The 21,901-nt window shown below is 41.1% G+C and overlaps 1 protein-coding gene across 1 annotated transcript; it reads right to left on the reverse strand.

Moving 5' to 3' along the window:
- Positions 1–8,685: 8,685 nt before the first annotated feature.
- Positions 8,686–20,830, reverse strand: LOC311091375 (protein NLRC3-like). Its single transcript, XM_084127314.1, has 5 exons — positions 20,760–20,830; positions 20,430–20,543; positions 17,406–17,519; positions 11,506–11,619; positions 8,686–10,935 (listed from the first exon to the last, which is right to left on the reverse strand). Exons 1-5 carry the CDS (start codon positions 20,807–20,809, stop codon positions 9,204–9,206), a joined length of 2,124 nt encoding a protein of 707 aa, XP_083983440.1. The 5' UTR covers positions 20,810–20,830; the 3' UTR covers positions 8,686–9,203.
- Positions 20,831–21,901: the final 1,071 nt, after the last annotated feature.

Here is a 21,901-nt window from a genome sequence, read left to right on the forward strand (position 1 = left end):
CACTGTAGATCATTACTCCGCCCCCTTTGCCATGACCACGGTCACGCCTGTAGATGTTGTAGCCTGGAATATAAACAGCACTATTTGAAGTGGTGGGTTTTAGCCAAGTCTCAGAAAGACACAAAAAGTCAAGGTTGGAATGTGTTAGCAACTGTTCAAGTTGTTCAGATTTCGATACAGCACTTCTTATATTTAGGTGTCCCCCAAATACACCTTTAGGTTTAACCTTTGGGTCCCAGAGTACTTTGGCATGATTAACAGTCTGAAATAGTCTGTATCTCTGTTGTTTGGTGACAGCGTTTGAGAGACACGGCATGGATAGATGAGACGAGTGCACCGAATCACATGCCGCTCCAACTTTCTCCACAGCGCCATTTCATTTGTTTACCCCAGTATCTGGATAAAATTTATCTGTGCGTGGTGTCTGTGCCAAAGCACCCGACAAGTTCTTTTTACGCAATGTGTCAGTACCGTCTGGGGAAGGCGCATCTAACTTTATCGCAGGAGAAACCTGCGAAGTTCCAGATCTATCCTCCGCTGTGCACAGTGTTGATGGCAAGCAATTTTGTCCGTTTGTTTGTGTGTGCTCGTAAGAGTAACTCACTGCGATCGTGACTGCAGATCCACACATGGGTGAAACGCCATTTGCTCCCGTTAGTTCTTCCCCGCCGCCAGGTCCGGGGTTTAGATGTATATCCCCGCACAGTAAGAGTAAAGTGCACAGCAAGGTTAAAACAGCTGATCCTTGGCGGCGCTTATCAAAACGGGAGCTGATCGATAAAGGCACAACTGCGCGTCCTTGTTTTAAAACAGACGCGTAAATGGCGTGTTTGCTCCATGTGTTGAAAGGTGGTGGTACGTGGCGCGTCGCGTTGTAATCCGACCGGCAGCAAAGAGCTTGCCAGTCACTCCAGGTTGAAAGTAACACCACGGCAAGCACATACAAGGCGATAACCACATACTGATTTATATTTAGTCGCCCACTTTTTCTCAGATAAGGCAACTGTAATTCAGCATCAGGTCCACAGTTGTTAAATGGCGACTCCTCAGAACGTATTAAGGAAGGTGAGCTTGCAACCTGCAGCCTCCACCTGACGCCTTTTGGGTGGGTTTCTCCCATCTCCATATAATGTCACTTCTCTGTGTTCTACAGCCCTGACGAGAACGTCGGTCTCCTCGGCTGTGAACCGCTCCTGGCGTGCACCTGGCATGGAACAAGCACGCCTGCTTTTAAAGGTAATGTGAGATGACGCTCTGATTGGTTTATTTCACGTTATGCCCAAACCACACCTATGAGTAATGTAGTTACTTCAGACCAACCCATTTTAGATTTGCGCCGAGATCCGCCCACAAAGTTACTTGCGTTTTGCGTTTGAATAGGGCCCTGTGTCTCTATAAGAGAGAGAAAGGAATTTCTTCTGGGGTTTCCGGTTATGGCTCACGAGGAGTAGACGTGTACGCGGCTCGCTCCCTAAACTTTTAAGTTTATCTCTAAAACCTCAGCATGTTGACATCTGACAGCATTTGTTTTATAACCACTTCGGGATTTTATTCGATCTTGAAATGTCCAAAGGAAGGGGAAAACAAGTCGATAAAGACAGAGAAGGCGCCTCTCCGATGGGTGTTAGCGTTACGCTAGCCGAGATCAGTGCTTTACACGATGACCTCAGAGCATCTATCGCCGCGGACTTCAAAGCATCTTTCGAAAGTTTGGCAACGAAGTTGGACAACATTCAGTCCACAGTGGCAGATCATGATCTTCGCATCGGGAGTCTTGAGGCCGGCACTACGGAGATCAGTCAACAGCTTGAACGACTCGAAGCTACGTGTTCGGGGCTCCAGAAGGATAACGAGTGGCTTAAGGCTAAAGTCTCAGATCTCGAGAGCCGCAGTCGGCGCCAAAACATTCGAATCCTGGGCTTACCTGAGTCAATCGAGGGGTCCGCGTCCAAGTACATTTTTTTCCCAGCTTCTGGTCGATGTCCTTGGATCTCATGTGTTAACCTCGCCGCCCGAGCTAGATAGAGCTCATCGCAGCCTCGCACCTAAACCAGCGCCTGGGCAGAGACCGAGACCCGTCATCTTGCGATTTCATCGCTTTCAAGTGAAGGACTTGGTCATCCGTGAATCTCGCAAAAAGGGTGAGTTGATGTATAAAGGACACAAAATCCGTATCTTTGAAGATTACTGCCCTGAGGTTTTGAAACTTCGCTCCGAGTATAAGGATGTGATGTCGTCATTGTACAAACGCGGACTCAAGCCTGCGCTTCTGTTCCCTGCTAGACTGCGAATTACTCTTCCAAACAGTGAGAAGAAATGGCTGGCTTCGGTTGCGGAAGCCAACAACTTCATCCAGAGCTTGGACTCATAGTAAATTGGACGGACTGTATTCTATTATGAGCAGTCTTTATTTTTTTGGCGTTTTTTCCCCCATTATTTTAAGTAATAGCTTGGCCGTTGGCCCCGCGGATTTGAGGCTAGACACTTGGCTAAACTGGACAAAGTTGTTTCTTTTTCTCTTTCTTCAAACTTGCTAACTACAAGGTCCCTTCAAATCTCATTTTATTTACAGTTTGGTATAAAAAAAAAAAAACTAAAAAAAAACAATAATAGTGTTTTGCAATTAGATTTTAATTTTGGCATACAGACAAACAACTTTTAATTTTCAAATCAGACTCCATCATACTGCGAGCAGGCTGCTTAATTATTACTTGTTAAGGATAATGTGGGCTGTTTAGTGAATTTAACATTATATTGTTTGTTAAACTTGACAAAGTTGAGTTGTTTTATATTGAACTTGTTCACCACAAAGTTCCTGCTATTTGATTAGCCTAAGCTTAATTCATACATGGTGTGGTAATTTTGGACAGCTAGTTTTACTGTCCTTTTGCCCAAGTTATATATTTTTATTATTATTATTATTTTTTATTATTATTTTTGTATTATTATTATTTTCTTTAAAAGTTTGCGCTTATAATTTTACATTAGATTTGTTTCTGAAGAATGTCTGTCAGTAATTTCTGATAATCACTATTGAGGTTATGCACCTTTTATGGGAGGACAAGGAGTTAGGAAACTTGTTATGGTAAAGTGGCTCCAGCTGCTGTTCTTGTCAGCTGATGGGAGGGGTGGGGGTGGGGGTGGGGGTTGTTCTTGTTTTTGTCTCTTGGTCGTTTTTTTTCTTTTTTCTTTTTTTTTCTTTTTTTTCTTTCTCTTCTACCTTTGTCAATCTGTGTGCAATCACTATGGCACTTTATATCCTTATATGCTACAAGCAAGGTGTACTATTGGCTGAGATGTTGGTGTGGGGGTCTCAGAAATCTTGTCATGTTCAGGGAATTAATTATCCACGCCTGTGATGAATAACAAGATGGCAACTCGTGGTGCACTGAAATTCACCAGCTGGAACGTCAAAGGACTGAATTCTCCGGTGAAACGAAATAAAGTTCTTAATTATTTGAAACAATTGAATACTAGCATAGCCTTTATTCAGGAAACACACCTCAGGCCTGCAGACCACCTAAGTATTAGAAAGGGCTGGGTAGGCCAGCTCTACCACTCCAGCTTCCAGGATAGGTCCCGTGGGGTAGCTATTCTCATACATAAATCGGTTCCTTTCTCCGTTTCTGAGGTCATCTCGGACCCCAATGGGCGTTTTATTATTCTTAGAGGACAGATCAATGGAGTTTGTTTGATTTTGGCCAATGTATATGGCCCTAACTGGGATGATGAGGCTTTTTTCAAAAAAGTTTTGTTTTCCCTCCCTGATTTGAACTCCAACCAGCTAATTCTGGGTGGGGATTTTAACTGCTGCTTAGACCCTCTTTTAGACCGTTCCTCATCTAGGCCATGTGCACAGTCTAAGTCCAGCAGGACGATTCAGTTATTCATGGAGCAGTATGCTATTTCTGATGTTTGGCGTTTTTTTAATTCTAGCACAAAACAGTTTTCTTTCTTTTCTCCTGTACATCATACTTTCTCCTGCATTGATTACTTTCTTGTTGATAACAAATTGCTTCCATTGATTAGCTCATGTATCTATAATACTATTGTTATTTCAGACCATGCTGCTGTTACATTTGACCTCGCGTTACCAAGCCTTTCAATGTCCCGGTCTCCTTGGCGTTTTAACTCTCTGCTTCTCAATGATTCTAATTTTATCTCTATCATTAATGATCGTATTGACCTTTTTATCTCCACAAATATTTCCCCTGGTGTTTCAGCTAAGACAATTTGGGAGGCATGTAAGGCATATTTAAGGGGAGAAATAATTTCATATTCAGCCTATAAGAGAAAAATAAACAATGAAAGGAGAGCTAATCTTTTGAATACTTTGGCAGACCTCCAGTCTAATTGTGTTAATTCTACAAACTCAGATGACTTTGTTCAATTTCTGACAACAAAGACAGAGTTTGACTTACTTACTACAAATGAGGCGACTGAAGTTCTACATAAGACTCATTGCAATTATTATGAATTCGGTGATAAATCAAGTAAACTGCTTGCCCATCAGTTGCGTCAGTCTGCTGCTTCACATCTCATTACTCAAATTTCCACCTCTGTTGGGTCTTCAGTTAATCCACTAACTATTAATAATGAGTTTAGGAATTTGTATTCCTCGTTATATACTTCGGAAAGCATAGCTGAAGTAGCCCAATTCGATAATTTTTTCAATTCCTTCAATATGCCTTGCATTGATCCCGATATCTCCTCAAATTTGATAGGCCCTCTTACATTGAACATTTAAGTCTGCTCTTAGTCTAATGCAGAATGGCAAATGCCCAGGGCCGGATGGCTTCCCTGCTGAATTTTTCAAGACATTTTCTGACAAATTATCACCTCTTTTACTTAACATGTTCAATGAGTCTTACAGCTCAGGTATTCTCCCTCATTCCTTACGGCAGGCTATCATTTCTCTTATTCTCAAAAAAGATAAAGATCCTTCTCAGTGCAGCAACTATCGCCCCATCTCCTTACTTTGTTCAGATGTGAAATTATTAGCTAAAGTCCTAGAAAGACGCCTGGAGGTGGTCCTTCCAACTTTAATTTCTATTGACCAAACAGGCTTTATTAAAAACAGACATTCTTTTCATAATATTAGACGCCTTTTTAATATTCTCTATTCTTCTTCTTTAAATAAAACACCAGAGTTAGTTATTTCTATGGATGCCGAGAAGGCGTTTGATAGAGTCGAGTAGCACTATTTGTTTTATACACTGAAGAAATTTGGCTTTCCTGATCAGTTTATATCTTGGATTAGGCTTTTATATACATCTCCCTTGGCCTGTGTTCGAACTAATAATAACTATTCTGAGTATTTCTCCCTCGGTCGCGGGACTAGACAAGGTTGCCCACTTTCTCCCCTTTTGTTTGCAATAGCCATTGAGCCTTTGGCAATTGCTCTAAGATCCAGTGCGATGGCTGGCATTCAGAGGGGAGGGTTGGAGCATAAGCTATCTCTGTACGCAGATGATCTTCTCTTATATGTCTCTGAGCCTGGTACTTCCATTCCCTTGGTGCTTGATTTGCTAATGGATTTTGGCCTAATCTCAGGCTATAAGTTAAATTTGAGTAAAAGTGAATTAATGCCCATTAACACAGTTGCCTTGAATTATCCATTAGCATCCCTACCTTTTAGATCTTCCTTAAGTTTTAGATATTTGGGCATAAATGTGACAAGAAATTTTTCAGACTTATTTGACCACAATTTTGTCCCACTGCTTAATCGTCTATCTCAGGATTTTAATCGTTGGTCTCTCCTCCCTATATCCCTGATCGGTAGGGTTAATTGTATTAAGATGAGCGTGCTCCCTAAATTTTAATATTTATTTCAGTGTATTCCTATCTTTATTCCAAAGTCTTTTTTTGTTACACTCGACAGCTCTATTTCTAGTTTTCTTTGGAATGGAAAAACCCCAAAGATTCAAAAAGGCATTCTGCAGAAGACAAAACAATTAGGTGGTCTAGCTCTTCCTAATTTTCTAATATATTACTGGGCAGCAAATATACGCACCACTCTTTACTGGTTCCAGCCAAGCAACTCCATCAACTCCCCATCCTGGCTGCATATCGAGAATGCCTCATGTAAATCATCTTCCCTGGCGGCTCTTTTATGCCTCCCATACACATTGTCCCCAATGAAATATTCAAATAATATAATTGTTAAAAACAGTCTTAAAATCTGGACCCAATTTTTGCGACATTTCGGTCTTCATAATACCCCCCTGTTATTCCCAATAAATTCTAACCCGTTGTTTTACCCCTCCATTTTAGACTGTGCTTACACCTCTTGGAGAGATCTTGGGTTGGTTTCTGTTGCTGACCTTTACATCGATGGTGTTTTTGCCTCTTTTGAACAGTTGACTTCTCAGTTTAATATTTCCAAAAAACATTTTTTCAGATATTTACAAATTCGAGACTTTGTACGAAAAAAAATGGTCAACTTTCCAAATGCACCTCTCCCTTCAGATTTAGATACCATTCTGGGTGTGGATCCTTGTACTAAAGGGTCAATTTGTAAACTAGTGAATATAATTGTTCATTTGCAATTTTCCTCTGATGATTTACGCCTTGTCTGGTCCCAAGACATTGGTACTGAGATTAACGAGACGACATGGAGGGCAGTCCTGAACAGGGTCACAGGTCTCATACAGTGCAAGGTGGTTCATAGAGCCCACTGGTCGAAGACCAGGTTAGCACGCATTAACCCGTCTATTGACTCGGAGTGTGACAGGTGTCATTCTGGTTCAGGCACTTTAATTCACATGTTCTGGTCCTGCCCTGCCCTGTCTTCCTTTTGGAGACAAATTTTTGTTTCATTGTCAGCCATTACCTCGGCGGATATACTACTCTGCCCAGTCACAGCTTTATTTGGGGTTCTCCCGCCTGGCCATTCTTTGCCTTCTCACTTTTCAGATTTTGTAGCCTTTCTGACTCTTTTAGCTAGGCGTTTAATTCTATTGAATTGGAAAAGCCCTCACCCTCCATCTTACACTCGCTGGATAAGAGATGTTCTTTATTTTATGAAACTGGAGAAAATTAGGTACTCTCTTCACCGACCTAGCACCATTTTTATCAAGCTTTGGCAACCCCTGTGTGAACATATCAAAACTCTCCAGCTTGACCCTGCTCGTTGTGTGTGATTCCCTTATCTCCCCCCACATCTATCACCAATCTATATGTTAATACTAATTTTGTATTGCCTGGCCAATACACTGCTATGTTTACTGTTACTGTATGTGATTGTACTGTACTCTTTATTTATTTTATTTTTTTGAGGGGAAAATAATCCTCAGTGCATCTTCTCTCTGTAATGGTTTGTGTATTTTCATCTTCCCCTGCTTCTGTAAATTCAGTTTGTTTTTGTTTTTTTTGTGTAATGGTTTAAAGTGTATAAATAAATCATAAATAAAATTAAAAAAGAGAGAGAAAGATTATATACAACTGATATAATGGAACAGTTTGAATACATCTGTTTTTTCCCTAAATATTAATTTATTAAAATTTAAATTAATTTATATAAAATTTATATAAAAAAGTCTACATATAAATGTTTATATACGTACATTATAAATGCATATATTTGAAAATAGATTTCTCACACAAATATCATAAAATAACTGTTATGTAGATCACAAATCAGATCAGATAGGTGGAGGGTTTAAAAGCTAAAGTGTGACTCATATTTTTTGTTAAAACATTAATTTATAATTTTTAAGTAAGAACTGTTATAATGTTTTAACTGATAATTGTTCGCAGTGTTACTTACACAGCTGTTCTAGTTGCTGTAACCACAGGCAGCAGCTTCTGAAGAACTTCATCTGCTGTATTTTGTGTGTCACTATTTTAAAAAAAAAGTTAATTATTAATGCTAATAATAATTAATATCATAAGAAAATAATACATTACATACCTTACTAAATACCCACAAATATTTTTTTAATTAAACACTGCTTTATAAAGGACATGTGAAATGTGACCATGGAGACATTTAACTCCTGAGTTGTGGGGGGGGGGGGGGGGGGGGGGGATCTAATTTATTTTCTTAATACTTCTCTTAGTGGCCCATAGTGAAAAAAATATTATTTTCATGAATCAATAAGTATTTTGTGTTAAACAAGTTGATTTTGAAATGAGAAGTAAGCAAATGTAATCTTTTATCCTTGCAGCATGTCAGTTATGCGGTGATACGCTATGAAATTATTGCGGGGCAAATAAATTGTAATATTTATTTAATGATAAAAATAGCTTAACAATAATAACAACAGTAATTTAACATGCCCTGCATGTCCATCCGCTGCACCACTGTGAAGAGCTAAACGTCCACCAGGAACGGCATCAATGCAATTAACTGTTTTATCAAGTATACTTTGGCTGTTCGTGTGACGTAATTTTCATCATCAGGAGGATCCGCTTGCAGCCCAATTTTTGTGATGGCGCAGACGGTGCGCACACAACGGTCAAATGAGTAACTTTGAAAGGCTTCAGCACTCAACTGAAAAATGAAGTTACTCGGGTCCTTCTGAGGCTTGTAGACTCGAGTCCTTAGTATTAAATAATAGAATGAGACGCTCAAGTAAGTGTGCATGGCTACTTTACACATGTTCCTGCCCCACGGTCACGGCACAAAAATACTATTAAAACTTAATTTAGGAAAAATAGTTTGTATTAAATAACTTTGAATTAACTGGCTTTTTTATTAATGCAAATACAGTGAATGACAGCCGTCTGTGTCTCCCAGTGGTTTACATTATTGACAGTTTAGTGTTCAGTGATTCATTTACAGAAAAAAAAGATTACATGTAAGCCTTGCCTTCATCTCTGATAAACATTATTTGTGTCTTATATATCATAATGAACTCAGATAAACTCAGAGTTGACTCGTTTTATATCAGTTATTTTTTTGTGAATCGGAATGCGTGCAAAGGATTGTGGATGGTTGAAGGGCACAAAGGATACACTTGATCCATACTTCAAAATAAGCAGAATTAAGGATGCGAAATTAAGTCTTAAGTCTGTCGCTTGATGACGTGGCAGTCGAGATATGCAGCCTTAGTAGGACACAGCCTTGGTTTGAGAAACATCCGCAAATTATGTACAATATCCCAGAAATCAATCAGTGCCCCGTGATTTAAACACCTCTGATCTCTGAGTTTCTCTTTGTTCATAATGTTTTAGACTATAATGATTGTACTCAGTGTTACTTACTGATCATTTCTGTCTCCAATTAAGATCTGCAGGTTAAAGTCATTCAGTGTCTCCTCTGAGGACAACAACACAAACACTAAAGCTGACCACTGAGACGAGGAGAGTTTCACATCACGTAATCCTCCATAGTTCATATGAGGTTGAGCTTCGTTAACTAGAGAAAGATCACCCAGTTCATTCAGACAGTGAAACAGATTGATGTATTTATCTGGAGAGGGATTCTCACTGATCTTTTCTTTAATATAGTCAACTGTTTTCTCATTGTTGTGAGAGCGGTTTGCTGTCTGTGTCTTTAGTTCTTGTAAGAGACTCTGATTAGACTCCACTGACAGACCCAGAAGGAAACGAAGGAAAAGGTCCAGATGCCCATTTTTACTGTCTAAAGCCTCATCCACAGCTCTCAGATGGAGATCAGATAGGGAAACTTTGTCTCCATTAGTTGGTTTGGTAATCTGGTCAAACACATTGATGTTATTGTTGATAAAGGAGAGATGCACATATAGAGCTGCTAGATGTTCCTGAATGCTCAGATGAACAAAGCAGAAGACTTTCCCCAGATACAAGCCCAACTCCTCTCTGAAGATCTGAGTGCACAATCCTGAGTAAACTGATGCTTCAGTCACATCAATGCCACACTCGCTTAGGTCTCCCTCATAGAAGATCAGGTTGCCTTTCACAAGCTGCCGATAAGCCAGTTTCCCCAGTTTGACAATCATGTCTTCATCTTTCACTTTCTTCTCATAGTCCTTCTCGTGTTTGATGTTGGTCTGAATGAGCAGGAAGTGTGTGTACATTTGAGTGAGAGTCTTGGGAATCTCTCCTCTCTCTGCTTCACTCAACATCTTCTCTAGAACAGTGGCTGAGATCCAGCAGAACACTGGGATGTGACACATAATAAAGAGGCTCCTTGAGAACTTCAGGTGTGAGATGATCCTGTCAGCCAGACTCTGATCACTGATTCTCTTCCTGAAGTATTCCTCTTTCTGTGGGTCACTGAAGCCTCGTACCTCTGTCACTCGATGGACACACTCAGAGGGGACGAGATCCGCTGCTGCTGGTCTGGAGGTGATCCAGATGAGAGCAGAGGGAAGCAGATTCCCCACAATAAGGTTCGTCAGCAGCTCGTCCACTGAGGCTGATTCAGTCACATCACACAACCTCACATCGCTCTGAAAATCCAGAGACAGACGACACTCATCCAGACCATCAAAGATGAACAACACTTTATACTCATCACTAGATATGTCCATTTCTTTTGTTTCACGGAAAAAGACATGAAGAAGATCTGAAAGACTGAGTGTTTTGTCCTTCATCAAGTTGAGCTCTCTGAAAGCAAGTGGAAATATGAGCTGGATGTCCTGATTCTCTTTCCCTTCAGCCCAGTCCAGGATGAGCTTCTGCACAGAGACTGTTTTCCCAATGCCAGCGACTCCCTTTGTCAGCACAGTTCTGATGGGTTTGTCTTGTCCAGGAAAAGTTCTAAAGATGTCACTGCATTTGATCGGTGTGTCCTCTGTTTCTGCTATCCTGGACTGTGTCTCAATCTGTCTCACCTCATGCTCATTATTGATCTCTCCACTTTCACTCTCTGTGATGTAGAGCTCTGTGTAGATCTCATTCAGGAGTGTTGGGTTTCCCTGCTTTGATATTCCCTCATACAAACACTCAAACTTCTCTCTCAGATTTGATCTCAATGTGTTGAGGACTTCAGCAGGTTTAGAGTCACGGCTGTAAGATTAATATACCAGATTATTACAAGTCAGAGAAGTAAATAACCATACATTAAAACACGTGCTGTATAATGGGACACAGAACATCATTAGGTTTCTGAAATGTTTCAATTATTAATCATGTGTTTGAGTGATGTTAATTGCAGCACCTAAAATTAAACAACAACAACAAGAAGTCCTACATTTTAACCTGAAACCAGGACACATGCTTTCATTAAAGTCTTGTGGTTGAATCACAGGCTTGTACACAGTTTTGTTTTTAACTGGTCTGGACAGAAGATTTGATCTTAAGTCAGAATGAAGAGGGTAAAGAATCAGACACACTGATATTGATGTAATTGTGTCATTAAGTAACGGACCAACAGCTTTTACAGTGTGTGAATGTATTAACAATACAATACATAGAGCTTCACACAAGAGCTCAATGATAATCATTAATAGACTGAAACTTACATGATTGGAACTTAGAATTGTTTGGTTCAAATCCAGATCATTAAACTGCTGTATATTAATAATAATAATTTAATAAAAAATCAAATACTATAAGCATAACATAGAAATTATATACCTGAGATCAGGCCGTTTGTCTCCACTCCTAAACTTTTCTGGCGGCTCCATAGACCAGTTACTCTTCATAGACACAAAGCTGGACTCTGGGTTTGAGCTCTTCTGCTGGACCGAACTGGTTTTAAAAAGTAAAATAAAAAGAATACATACCTATAAATGTTGTGCAGTTTTACAGAAACTTCTGTCTTAGGAAAGACCAGGGAGTGTTGTAACAAATTTGCAATGTTGACATGCCATCCCTGGGTACTGAACACAATAGAACAAGGTTACTCGCTCCATTTCGCTCGCAAACCACCCCGCTTCGCGGGCATATTCAATACTTTGGTGATGAGGAAAGTGGTTCACATCCTTCTCACCGAAGTAATGAGCTTACTGGCAAAAGGAAACAGTTCATCTTCCACACTGCGAGTCAGGCTTCTACAGTTGCTACTTCCTCGTTCCGAAAAAGGATGGTGGACTCAGGGCCATCCTAGATCTCAGACATCTGAACTAGGCCCTTGTGAAACAGCCGTTCAAGATGTTAACCCTAAAACAAATCCTTGCACAAGTACGCCCAGGGGATCTGAGTGATGCATACAGTTGGCAGTCAACCAGAATGCCTATTACTGCAGCGTTTGCTGCGTTTGTGGCAAAGCCACCGCAGCAAAAATAATCCAGTCCCATTTCAAAGTCGTTCTCGAAATGACCGCCAGGTGGAGCAAAGGAACATTTTGCAAAACAGCAGCAATTGCTACATTTTGTAATGTAAGTGGAGCTACTGTCAATTGACCATTCGCAAAGACCCGCCCCCTTTAGTTACTGTTGCTATGTCCGACAAGCCAAACCATGTTCTCACGCAGAGAAAAATACATCACAAAGAGGACACTGACAACGCAGACAGCCAGGGCAGAGCAGGTTACTTTTGATATGAAACTACGCACCCTATCTTGCACCCAGCGAAATTGATTTAGTACACCGACGCATGTATCATTCCTAATTTGCACCAGACGCAGAGCAGACTTTTCCCTCCACAGATGCACGTTGGTAAATTGGGGAATGAACTTGCGCTCCCGGGTGCTATTTTGCAGTTCCAGAAAAATATTCCGCCACTGACCAGGAAAAACCTAGTCTAAAGGTGGCACGTTCATATGCTATTTTAAGGGCGCATGCTTGGCCATAATATAGCGTGTGCACAACACGCATACACTTTGATTCTCTCATCTACACACAGAGCCGCCTTAACCTAATGTTAGGCCCCGGGGCTGAGAGGTTTTGAAGGCCCCCCATCCCCTCGATTTATAGAGTCTCATTTTAAAAAAAGTGTAATATCTAGGTAATCTACATCACAGAATGCATTAGTTTCTTTCGAGACCTACAACAGTGAGTTTTTTTAAATATTGTTTTCAATTTTAATATTGTTATTAACATATCACTGAGCACATAAACACAAGACACAACAAGACACTTTATTTAACAACCACACACAGCAACTAAATTTCAACTTTATGCAAATGAGAAGCGATTTTCGCGAGCGACAACCAATAGGAAAGAAGCCTTTCAGTGGAGCTCAGCTCCCGTCACCGTCTCGAGTGCAGTGCAGGCAAGACAAAAGAGTTCGAGGGCGATTTCACTGTTTTAAATGATTTGACTGTAACTAACCACAAACATGGATAGGCTATAATAAAATGATGCATGGAAAAGAAACTGTCGACAGTCTCAGTGAGTTTATGCTGGATTTAGTGCGTAAATCATTTTGTTTACAAATTAGATGCTTTGCAGTTGTTATATAGCCTACATGTTAAAGATTTTATTTTGGATGTGTTCATTGTGATTATATTGGCTGGGTTTATAAAAGTTTATAAAATTGAAAGGATAATTGCTTGGTGCATTTGGAAACAAAGCTTGTCTATTTCTAAATGTAATCGCGTGCATCTGTCCGTGTGTTGAAAAAAAACTTAGATTAAACACACTCGCAACAGACACACCCCAAAGCGAGACGTTAGCGGCACTGAGCGGACTTTTGCCTCATTCGCGCCGCGGGACCTCTAGACGCGCGTAAACGCGTCTTTGCATTGACTTAACATTGAAACCACTCGCGCGGCGTCGCGCCAGACGCTCTATTCGCGTTTGGTATAAACGCACCATAACAATAACATAACAATAACATAAAGCGACAGCACTACCAACGACCACAAGCGACATACAGCGACAAAATCTGACAAGTTAAAACAATATGACCTTTTCAGCTCATCATAAACCTGAACATGGGAGGCCCCTGAACTTGGGAGGCCCCTGGGCTTCAGCCCAGGTAAGCCCGTGCATTAATGCGGGCTTGTCTACACAGATGCAGCAGTTGCCATTTTTGCAAACCATACATAATTACAAGGAAAAATATTATACACGAGAAATCGTGAAATCATTGTGGTGTCCATGAAGATGTGAAAAAATAGGCATAAATCTAGCTTACACATCACCTCCTTTCCCAGCTGAACAGGATAATTTGGAACCCCCTGTCCAAAGCTAAGGGCCCTCCATGTCTGGCCCCTCGACGGGAGCTGTCGGGCCTTCCAGCGAGAGTCGTAAGCACCATTTGTGAGACTAGAGCCCCGTCCACAAGACGCCTCTATGCCCTTAAGTGGTCCATCTTCTCCAGCTGGTGCTCAGCCCGAAGCCAGGACCCTGCATTATGCGAAGTACCGCTGGTACTTTAATTTCTACAAGAGCTACTGGATGCGGGTCGCACCCCCTCCACGCTCAAAGTCTAAGTGGCTGTGTTGCAGCTATCCATGCTCCAGTGGCCGTCCTATTGTTGGGTAGAAGTGACTTGATTGTTCGCTTCCTGAAGGGGGTGAGGAGGCTCAACCCACTTTCCCCTACTAACATACCCTCCTGGGACCTATCAACGGTCCTCAGAGCCGAGCTGCTACAGTCAGCCAAATTGAAGCCACTCTCGCTCAAGACTTCACTCCTACTTGCCTTAGCCTCTGTCAAGCAAGTAAGCTACCTTCAAGCACTCTCTTTTAGCATTTCCTGCCTTGAGTTTGAAACAGACGACTCTAAAGTCGCTCTCAAGCCAAGGCACGGCTGCGTACCCAAAGTGCTTTCGGCTCCATTCAAAGCACAAGTAATTTCACTTTCTGCTCTTTCCACGTCGTAAAACAAGTAACAATTGCACCTGCTCTGCCCGGCTACTTGTCCTAAGTGTATATATAGAATGCTCTGCACAGTTTAGATAGTCGGAGCAGCTCTTTGTAAGCTTCAGTGGCCACACCAAAGGGCTTCCAGTCACAAAACAAATATAATCCCACTTGATAGTAGACGCTATCGCATTAGCTTACGTTTCAATGGGCCTCCAATGCCCCATTGGCTTCAGAGCACACTCCACCAGAGGCATGGTCCAGTGAGAATGTCTATTGGCAAGCTGGCTGGTCCTCGCGTCCATCTTCGCCAGATTTTATAACCTGGAGGTCCCTGCGCTACAGGCACATATCCTCTCTGTATAGTTGGAGCTAGCCTCTGAATGAGCCCAGCCCATCATTACTCTTAGAGGGTCTGACCAATCTCTCAACCCTCTTCAGGGCAAGATTGCCCCAGTAGCTCTTCTGCCCTCAGGGGCCTTGTCCAAGTGTCCCCGACTGGGGTCATAGAACATGTTGTTCTGCTTGAACATAGCACGGCATGATTGGATTGGTTCCCCATGGCGTCTAGCAGACACAATACGAAGTGACCATTTGAAAGGGAACGACTCGTTATTTACATAACCTCGGTTCCCTGAAATAAGGGAACGAGTATTGCATAGACCACCGTGCTATGACTAGGAGCTCATTGTAACGCAGTGTTACAATGCCTGTGCAACTGGGATTTACACCCAGATAGTGTCTTCTGCTGGCTAGATCTAAACTGCCAAATAACAGATTGGAGATAAACTTGTCTCGTTGTATATAAACACTAAACTGAGATAGAAAATCAACTTCAGTATGAAATTTACAGTGAGGAAAATAAGTATTTGAACACCCTGCTATTTTGCAAGTTCTCCCACTTGGAAACCATGGAGGGGTCTGAAATTGTCATCGTAGGTGCATGTCCACTGTGAGAGACATAATCTAAAAAAAAAAATCCAGAAATCTCAATATATGATTTTTTAACTATTTCTTTGTATGATACAGCTGCAAATAAGTATTTGAACCTGTCTATCAGCTAGAATTCTGACCCTCAAAGACCTGTTAGTCTGCCTTTAAAATGTCCACCTCCACTCCATTTATTATCCTAAATAAGATGCACCTGTTTGAGGTCGTTAGCTGCATAAAGACACCTGTCCACCCCATACAATCAGTAAGAATCCAACTACTAACATGGCCAAGACCAAAGAGCTGTCCAAAGACACTAGAGACAAAATTGTACACCTCCACAAGGCTGGAAAGGGCTACGGGGAAATTGCCAAGCAGCTTGGTGAAAAAAGGTCCACTGTTGGAGCAATCATTAGAAAATGGAAGAAGCTAAACATGACTGTCAATCTCCCTCAGACTGGGGCTCCATGCAAGATCTCACCTCGTGGGGTCTCAATGATCCTAAGAAAGGTGAGAAATCAGCCCAGAACTACACGGGAGGAGCTGGTCAATGACCTGAAAAGAGCTGGGACCACCGTTTCCAAGGTTACTGTTGGTAATACACTAAGACGTCATGGTTTGAAATCATGCATGGCACGGAAGGTTCCCCTGCTTAAACCAGCACATGTCAAGGCCCGTCTTAAGTTTGCCAATGACCATTTGGATGATCCAGAGGAGTCATGGGAGAAAGTCATGTGGTCAGATGAGACCAAAATAGAACTTTTTGGTCATAATTCCACTAAACGTGTTTGGAGGAAGAACAATGATGAGTACCATCCCAAGAACACCATCCCTACTGTGAAGCATGGGGGTGGTAGCATCATGCTTTTGGGGTGTTTTTCTGCACATGGGACAGGGCGACTGCACTGTATTAAGGAGAGGATGACCGGGGCCATGTATTGCGAGATTTTGGGGAACAACCTCCTTCCCTCAGTTAGAGCATTGAAGATGGGTCGAGGCTGGGTCTTCCATCATGACAATGACCCGAAGCACACAGCCAGGATAACCAAGGAGTGGCTCTGTAAGAAGCATATCAAGGTTCTGGTGTGGCCTAGCCAGTCTCCAGACCTAAACCCAATAGAGAATCTTTGGAGGGAGCTCAAACTCCGTGTTTCTCAGCGACAGCCCAGAAACCTGACTGATCTAGAGAAGATCTGTGTGGAGGAGTGGGCCAAAATCCCTCCTGCAGTGTGTGCAAACCTGGTGAAAAACTACAGGAAACGTTTGACCTCTGTAATTGCAAACAAAGGCTACTGTACCAAATATTAACATTGATTTTCTCAGGTGTTCAAATACTTATTTGCAGCTGTATCATACAAATAAATAGTTAAAAAATCATACATTGTGATTTCTGGATTTTTTTTTTAGATTATGTCTCTCACAGTGGACATGCACCTACGATGACAATTTCAGACCCCTCCATGATTTCTAAGTGGGAGAACTTGCAAAATAGCAGGGTGTTCAAATACTTATTTTCCTCACTGTACTTTTTATACTATTATAATTTATTTAAGGCTGAAATGTTGTATGTATATGTAACAAACAAAGTATTTATCATAACATCGTTTAAATAACATAATAATAATAATAATAATAATAATAATAATAATAATAATAATAGCTGGAAATGGAGTCATCAGTTTCCTAATGTGTCGTGAGCCAGCGTCCTTACCGGTGCTCGAATTCATGAACACGGTATACTGATTCACAAGCTCGGGAGCGCGCCTTAGGTTTCGTCATGCTAGCATGTGTGGAAGTATTTAAAACGTGTGTTACAACTAGCCCCGCGTTAGGTTGTGACCCCTCACCCCTATACCTGAGATCAGACTGTGTTTCTCCACTTTTAAACTTTAGTGGCGGCTTCATAGAGCAGTTACTCTTCATAGACACACAGCTGGACTCTGGGTTTGAACTCTTCTGTTGGACTGAACTGGAACAGAGAACAGATTCAGTTTAATCCTTTAGATTACTGTGTTCATTCTTTATGATAGGAACCATATTAATATAAACATTCAACTTTCATTTACTTTTTTTTAATATTTCATGTTAGTTTTAAAACAAAAACAGAGAAAATAGGCAATATATATATATATATATATATATATATATATATATATATATATATATATATATATATTCTCTAAATATTTATTTAATCTCTGTGTGTGTGTGTATTTAACAGTAGACCGCCGTGCTATGACACACACGACTCGGCGTTCATCACTTCAGTCGATTCAACCTGAATCATATGACGAAATGAGCTGCTTTTTTAGGCAGGTGCCCTGCCCCTTCTAGCGGCCTCTGCGCTCAGATCGGCGGGCTGTGCTGATTAGTTCGCACAGTTACGCTGTTCCACCATAAATTTGTGCAGTTCAAACTGATCAGCCAATAGCGTGCGTGTAGATCACTGAACTGTTATGGCTGTGCAGTAGCACTGCATTATTTTATAAAAGGCTTCAGTAATCTGAAAAAAAGGAGTCTTCCCCATCGCATCTAGCAGACACAATACTCGTACCCTTATCTCAGGAAACCGAGGTTATGTTAAAGGCAGGGTAGGTAGGAATTGTCTAAAAAACTTATTTTCCAAATTTGTTTAAACTTTATTTATATATCAATACATAATTAAAATGTAAGTACTCTGAAAAAGAAAGTATAAAAATCGAGTGTCTGTAGACCTCTCACGACTGTTTTAAAGACAGCTCATTATTTCCATTCACTCCACCCCCTCCATTCTGGGCTCCTTCCAAAGCCATGCCCCCAAAACACATGAACGCGCGACTCCGACCGCTGAGCTGGAAGAAGCATTATTTACCTGAGATAAGCGGAGAGGAAGGAGCGCAGTGCATGTAGTGACATCATGTCAGAATCACATGTAATAAAAAATCTAACTTTATCATTATGAATATAAACAAATAAGATGTATTTTAGTACTCACTATCAAGCTAGCATATTGATATTGGTAAAGTTTAAAATATTTTTTTTTTTGATTCGCTAACAAGCTAGTTATATCTATAAGGCAAAGCTAAAAACAGGTTGCATTGATACACGTTTTTCCATTACCATCAGTTACACTGTGATGAAGATGAATTTCGTGTAAGATTCATAACATATATGGTGTTCTGCATGTAAGAGTTTCCATGATGAAAACATTGTTGACTCTGATGAGGACTACACTCCAGAGACAAGTACCGCATCGTCAGCTCGAGGACAGGTCCGGGGTCGAGGGCGAAGCAGAGGAGGTCGTGCAAGCGGCCGTGCAACTAGGGTCCGAGGAAGTAGAGGCCGAGGATGGGGTGGTCGAAGTGCAGGGCAAGGAGCACTTCTTGGACATGAGGACCTGCGTCGAGTTTTGCATCTCCTATTCCTGGGTTCCGTTCCTCTTGAATTCCTCAAATCAAACGGGTGCGCGCACGTGGGCAGATCCTTAGCAAAAGGGTGGTTGCCATGGTTGCGAGAGAGAGTGACAGTCGCCTAAGCCAATCCTTTGTTTCGTCCCGAATGGAAATAATGAGCTGTGTTTAATGCAGATTAAACAGTCTAGAGTCACTCGATTTTTATACTCTTTTTTTCAGAGTACTTACATTTTAATTATGTATTGATATATATAGAAAGTTTAAACAAATTTGGAAAAAAGTTTTTTATAAAATTCCTACCTACCCTACCTTTAAAGGACAAGTTCGGTATTTTACATTTAAAGCCCTGTTTACAGATCGTTTATGATGAAATAGAACGGTTAAGATTAAAATTTGGACACATGCTGCTGTCCCGAGAATTTTAGGTTTCTTTCGCTTTCCCCTCCACCTCCAGAATGGCTGCATATGTGCACTGGAACAATCCTTCCTAAAACGCGTTAAACTTTCGTTTACAAAGACATGAAACTCACCGAGTGGTCAGGGGTGTTCACTGATATGCTCACACAAAAATCGCTGCAAAAGATGCTTTCCAACAGTTTTATCGTAGTTTTTGTCCAACTCCATTGACTTGTAATGGATGTGCTGTGAGGTACGGTATTACTCCGCCACCAACTGGGCTGGAGTGTCTATTATTAAAGCTCTCAACAGAAGAATGTATGGGTGCAGCGATGTTTGTGTGAGCATATCAGTGAACACCCCTGACCACTCGGTGAGTTTCACGTCTTTGTAAACGAAAGTTTAACGCGTTTTAGGAAGGATTGTTCCAGTGCACATATGCAGCCATTCTGGAGGTGGAGGGGAAAGCGAAAGAAACCTAAAATTCTCGGGACAGCAGCATGTGTCCAAATTTTAATCTTAACCGTTCTATTTCATCAGAAACGATCTGTAAACAGGGCTTTAAGTGTAAAATACCGAACTTGTCCTTTAATAACCGAGTCGCTCTAATAGGAGCTCATTGTAACGCAGTGTTACAACGCCTGTGCAACTGGGATTTACACCCGGATAGTGTCTTCTGCTGGCTAGATCTAAACTGCCAAATAACAGATTGGAGATAAAGTTGCCTCGTTGTATATAAACACTAAACTGAGATAGAAAATCAACTTCAGTATGAAATTTACTTTTTGTTATTAATTTATTGCTTAATTTATTTAAGGCTGAAATGTTGCATGTAACAAACAAAGTATTTATCATAAAATAGTTTAAATAACATAATAATAATAATAATAATAGCCGGAAATGGAGTCATCAGTTTCCTAATGTGTCGTGAGCCAGCGTCCTTACCGGTGCCCGAATTCATGAACACGGTATACTGATTCACAAGCTCGGGAGGGAGCCTTAGGTTTCGTCATGCTAGCATGTGTGGAAGTATTTAAAACATGTGTGTTACAGCTAGCCCCGCGTTAGGTTGTGACCCCTCACCCCTATACCTGAGATCAGACTGTGTTTCTCCACTTTTAAACTTTAGTGGCGGCTTCATAGACCAGTTACTCTTCATAGACACACAGCTGGACTCTGGGTTTGAGCTCTTCTGCTGGACTGAACTGGAACAGAGAACAGATTCAGTTTAATCCTTTAGATTACTGTTCATTCTTTATGAGAGGAACCATATTAATATAAACATTCAACTTTCATTTACATTTTTTTTATTTCATGTTAGTTTTAAAACAAAAACAGAGAAAATAGGCAAAAACATTAAATTTTTTCTGTAAATATTTTTTTAATCTGTGTGTGTATTTAACAGTGTTTGTTGAAATGACCTTTGTCCAGTAGAAAACTCTCCATCTCTGGATCCTTGTGAATCAGCCATGATGAAGATACAGGAGAATCTGATGAGTTTGATCTCCTCCACTGACTCTGAATCAAGAAACATTCAGACACAAAATTAAATGATTTAATTAAACAACCTTCATAATTAACAGCTAAACAGATGTGTTTTGAGTCTGGATTTGAATGTGACTACTGTAGGAGCACATCTGATCTCTTCTGGAAAGTGGTTCCAGCTGCGGCCTAGGCATAGGCATATGCCTAATAGCTAAAAGTGGACTCACCATGCTTAGAGTTAACCCTTGGTATTTTTTAGCTGATGTGATCCTAATGAAAGGCAGGAATAAAGCCTCTCTTGCTCTCTTTCTCTACCACGAAAAGAAAGTTAAAAAAAGAGAGAAAAGAGAATCATGTCAAGAGAATGGCGAATGCAGGCACTGTGAGTTGCTCTCCATTAAAGTGCTTCGCACTCGTCTCGCATATCTCAAGTCTATCTGGCAGAAGAACGGGAGACGGGTCCTTCCCTTTCTCTCATTCTCTCATTCTCTCTTCAGATCGTGTCATCCTCCTGTCCGCTGCTGAAGCATGCTTCTTCAGATTGGGCTGAGGATGTAGGTTCTTGTCAATAAAGAATCTAGTGGCTCGGATCTCGCGTCTGCCGAGGCAACACACGCATTACGGGTCTGCTATATATTTATATAATGCGAGGGAACTGAACAGACAGGAGATTACCTTTCTCTCTTGTTCCTATGATTGCGTGCAAACAAATTGTGTGTGTTTGCAAGTTATGATTTTATGATTCTTTCTTGAAACTGCTTTAATAGGAAAATAATTATATTCAGCCTTTATAAGAATTATATAACAAGCCGAGCAGCGGAACGAGTGCCTTCCTGCATCAGATACAGTAACCAGCAGAATTTGATCACCGTGCGATCAGGCCAACTGACACAGCCCGCTGCGGCTCACTGTCTCCTCTGTGGCTATCCAGAGAATATCCTTTGTATTATTAAAAGAGCAAATTTGCTAATTTGGAAGGATTTGAAGAGGATCTTCGCGATGACTGTCTGTCATTGGCTGTTTCCGACGCAGAGGATTGTACGAGCTCAGTGGATGACCCCACACCAAAGCAGGTATC

This window comes from Abramis brama (assembly GCF_963993115.1).
Source record: "Abramis brama genome assembly, chromosome: 10".
Classification (NCBI taxonomy): Eukaryota; Metazoa; Chordata; class Actinopteri; order Cypriniformes; family Leuciscidae; genus Abramis; species Abramis brama.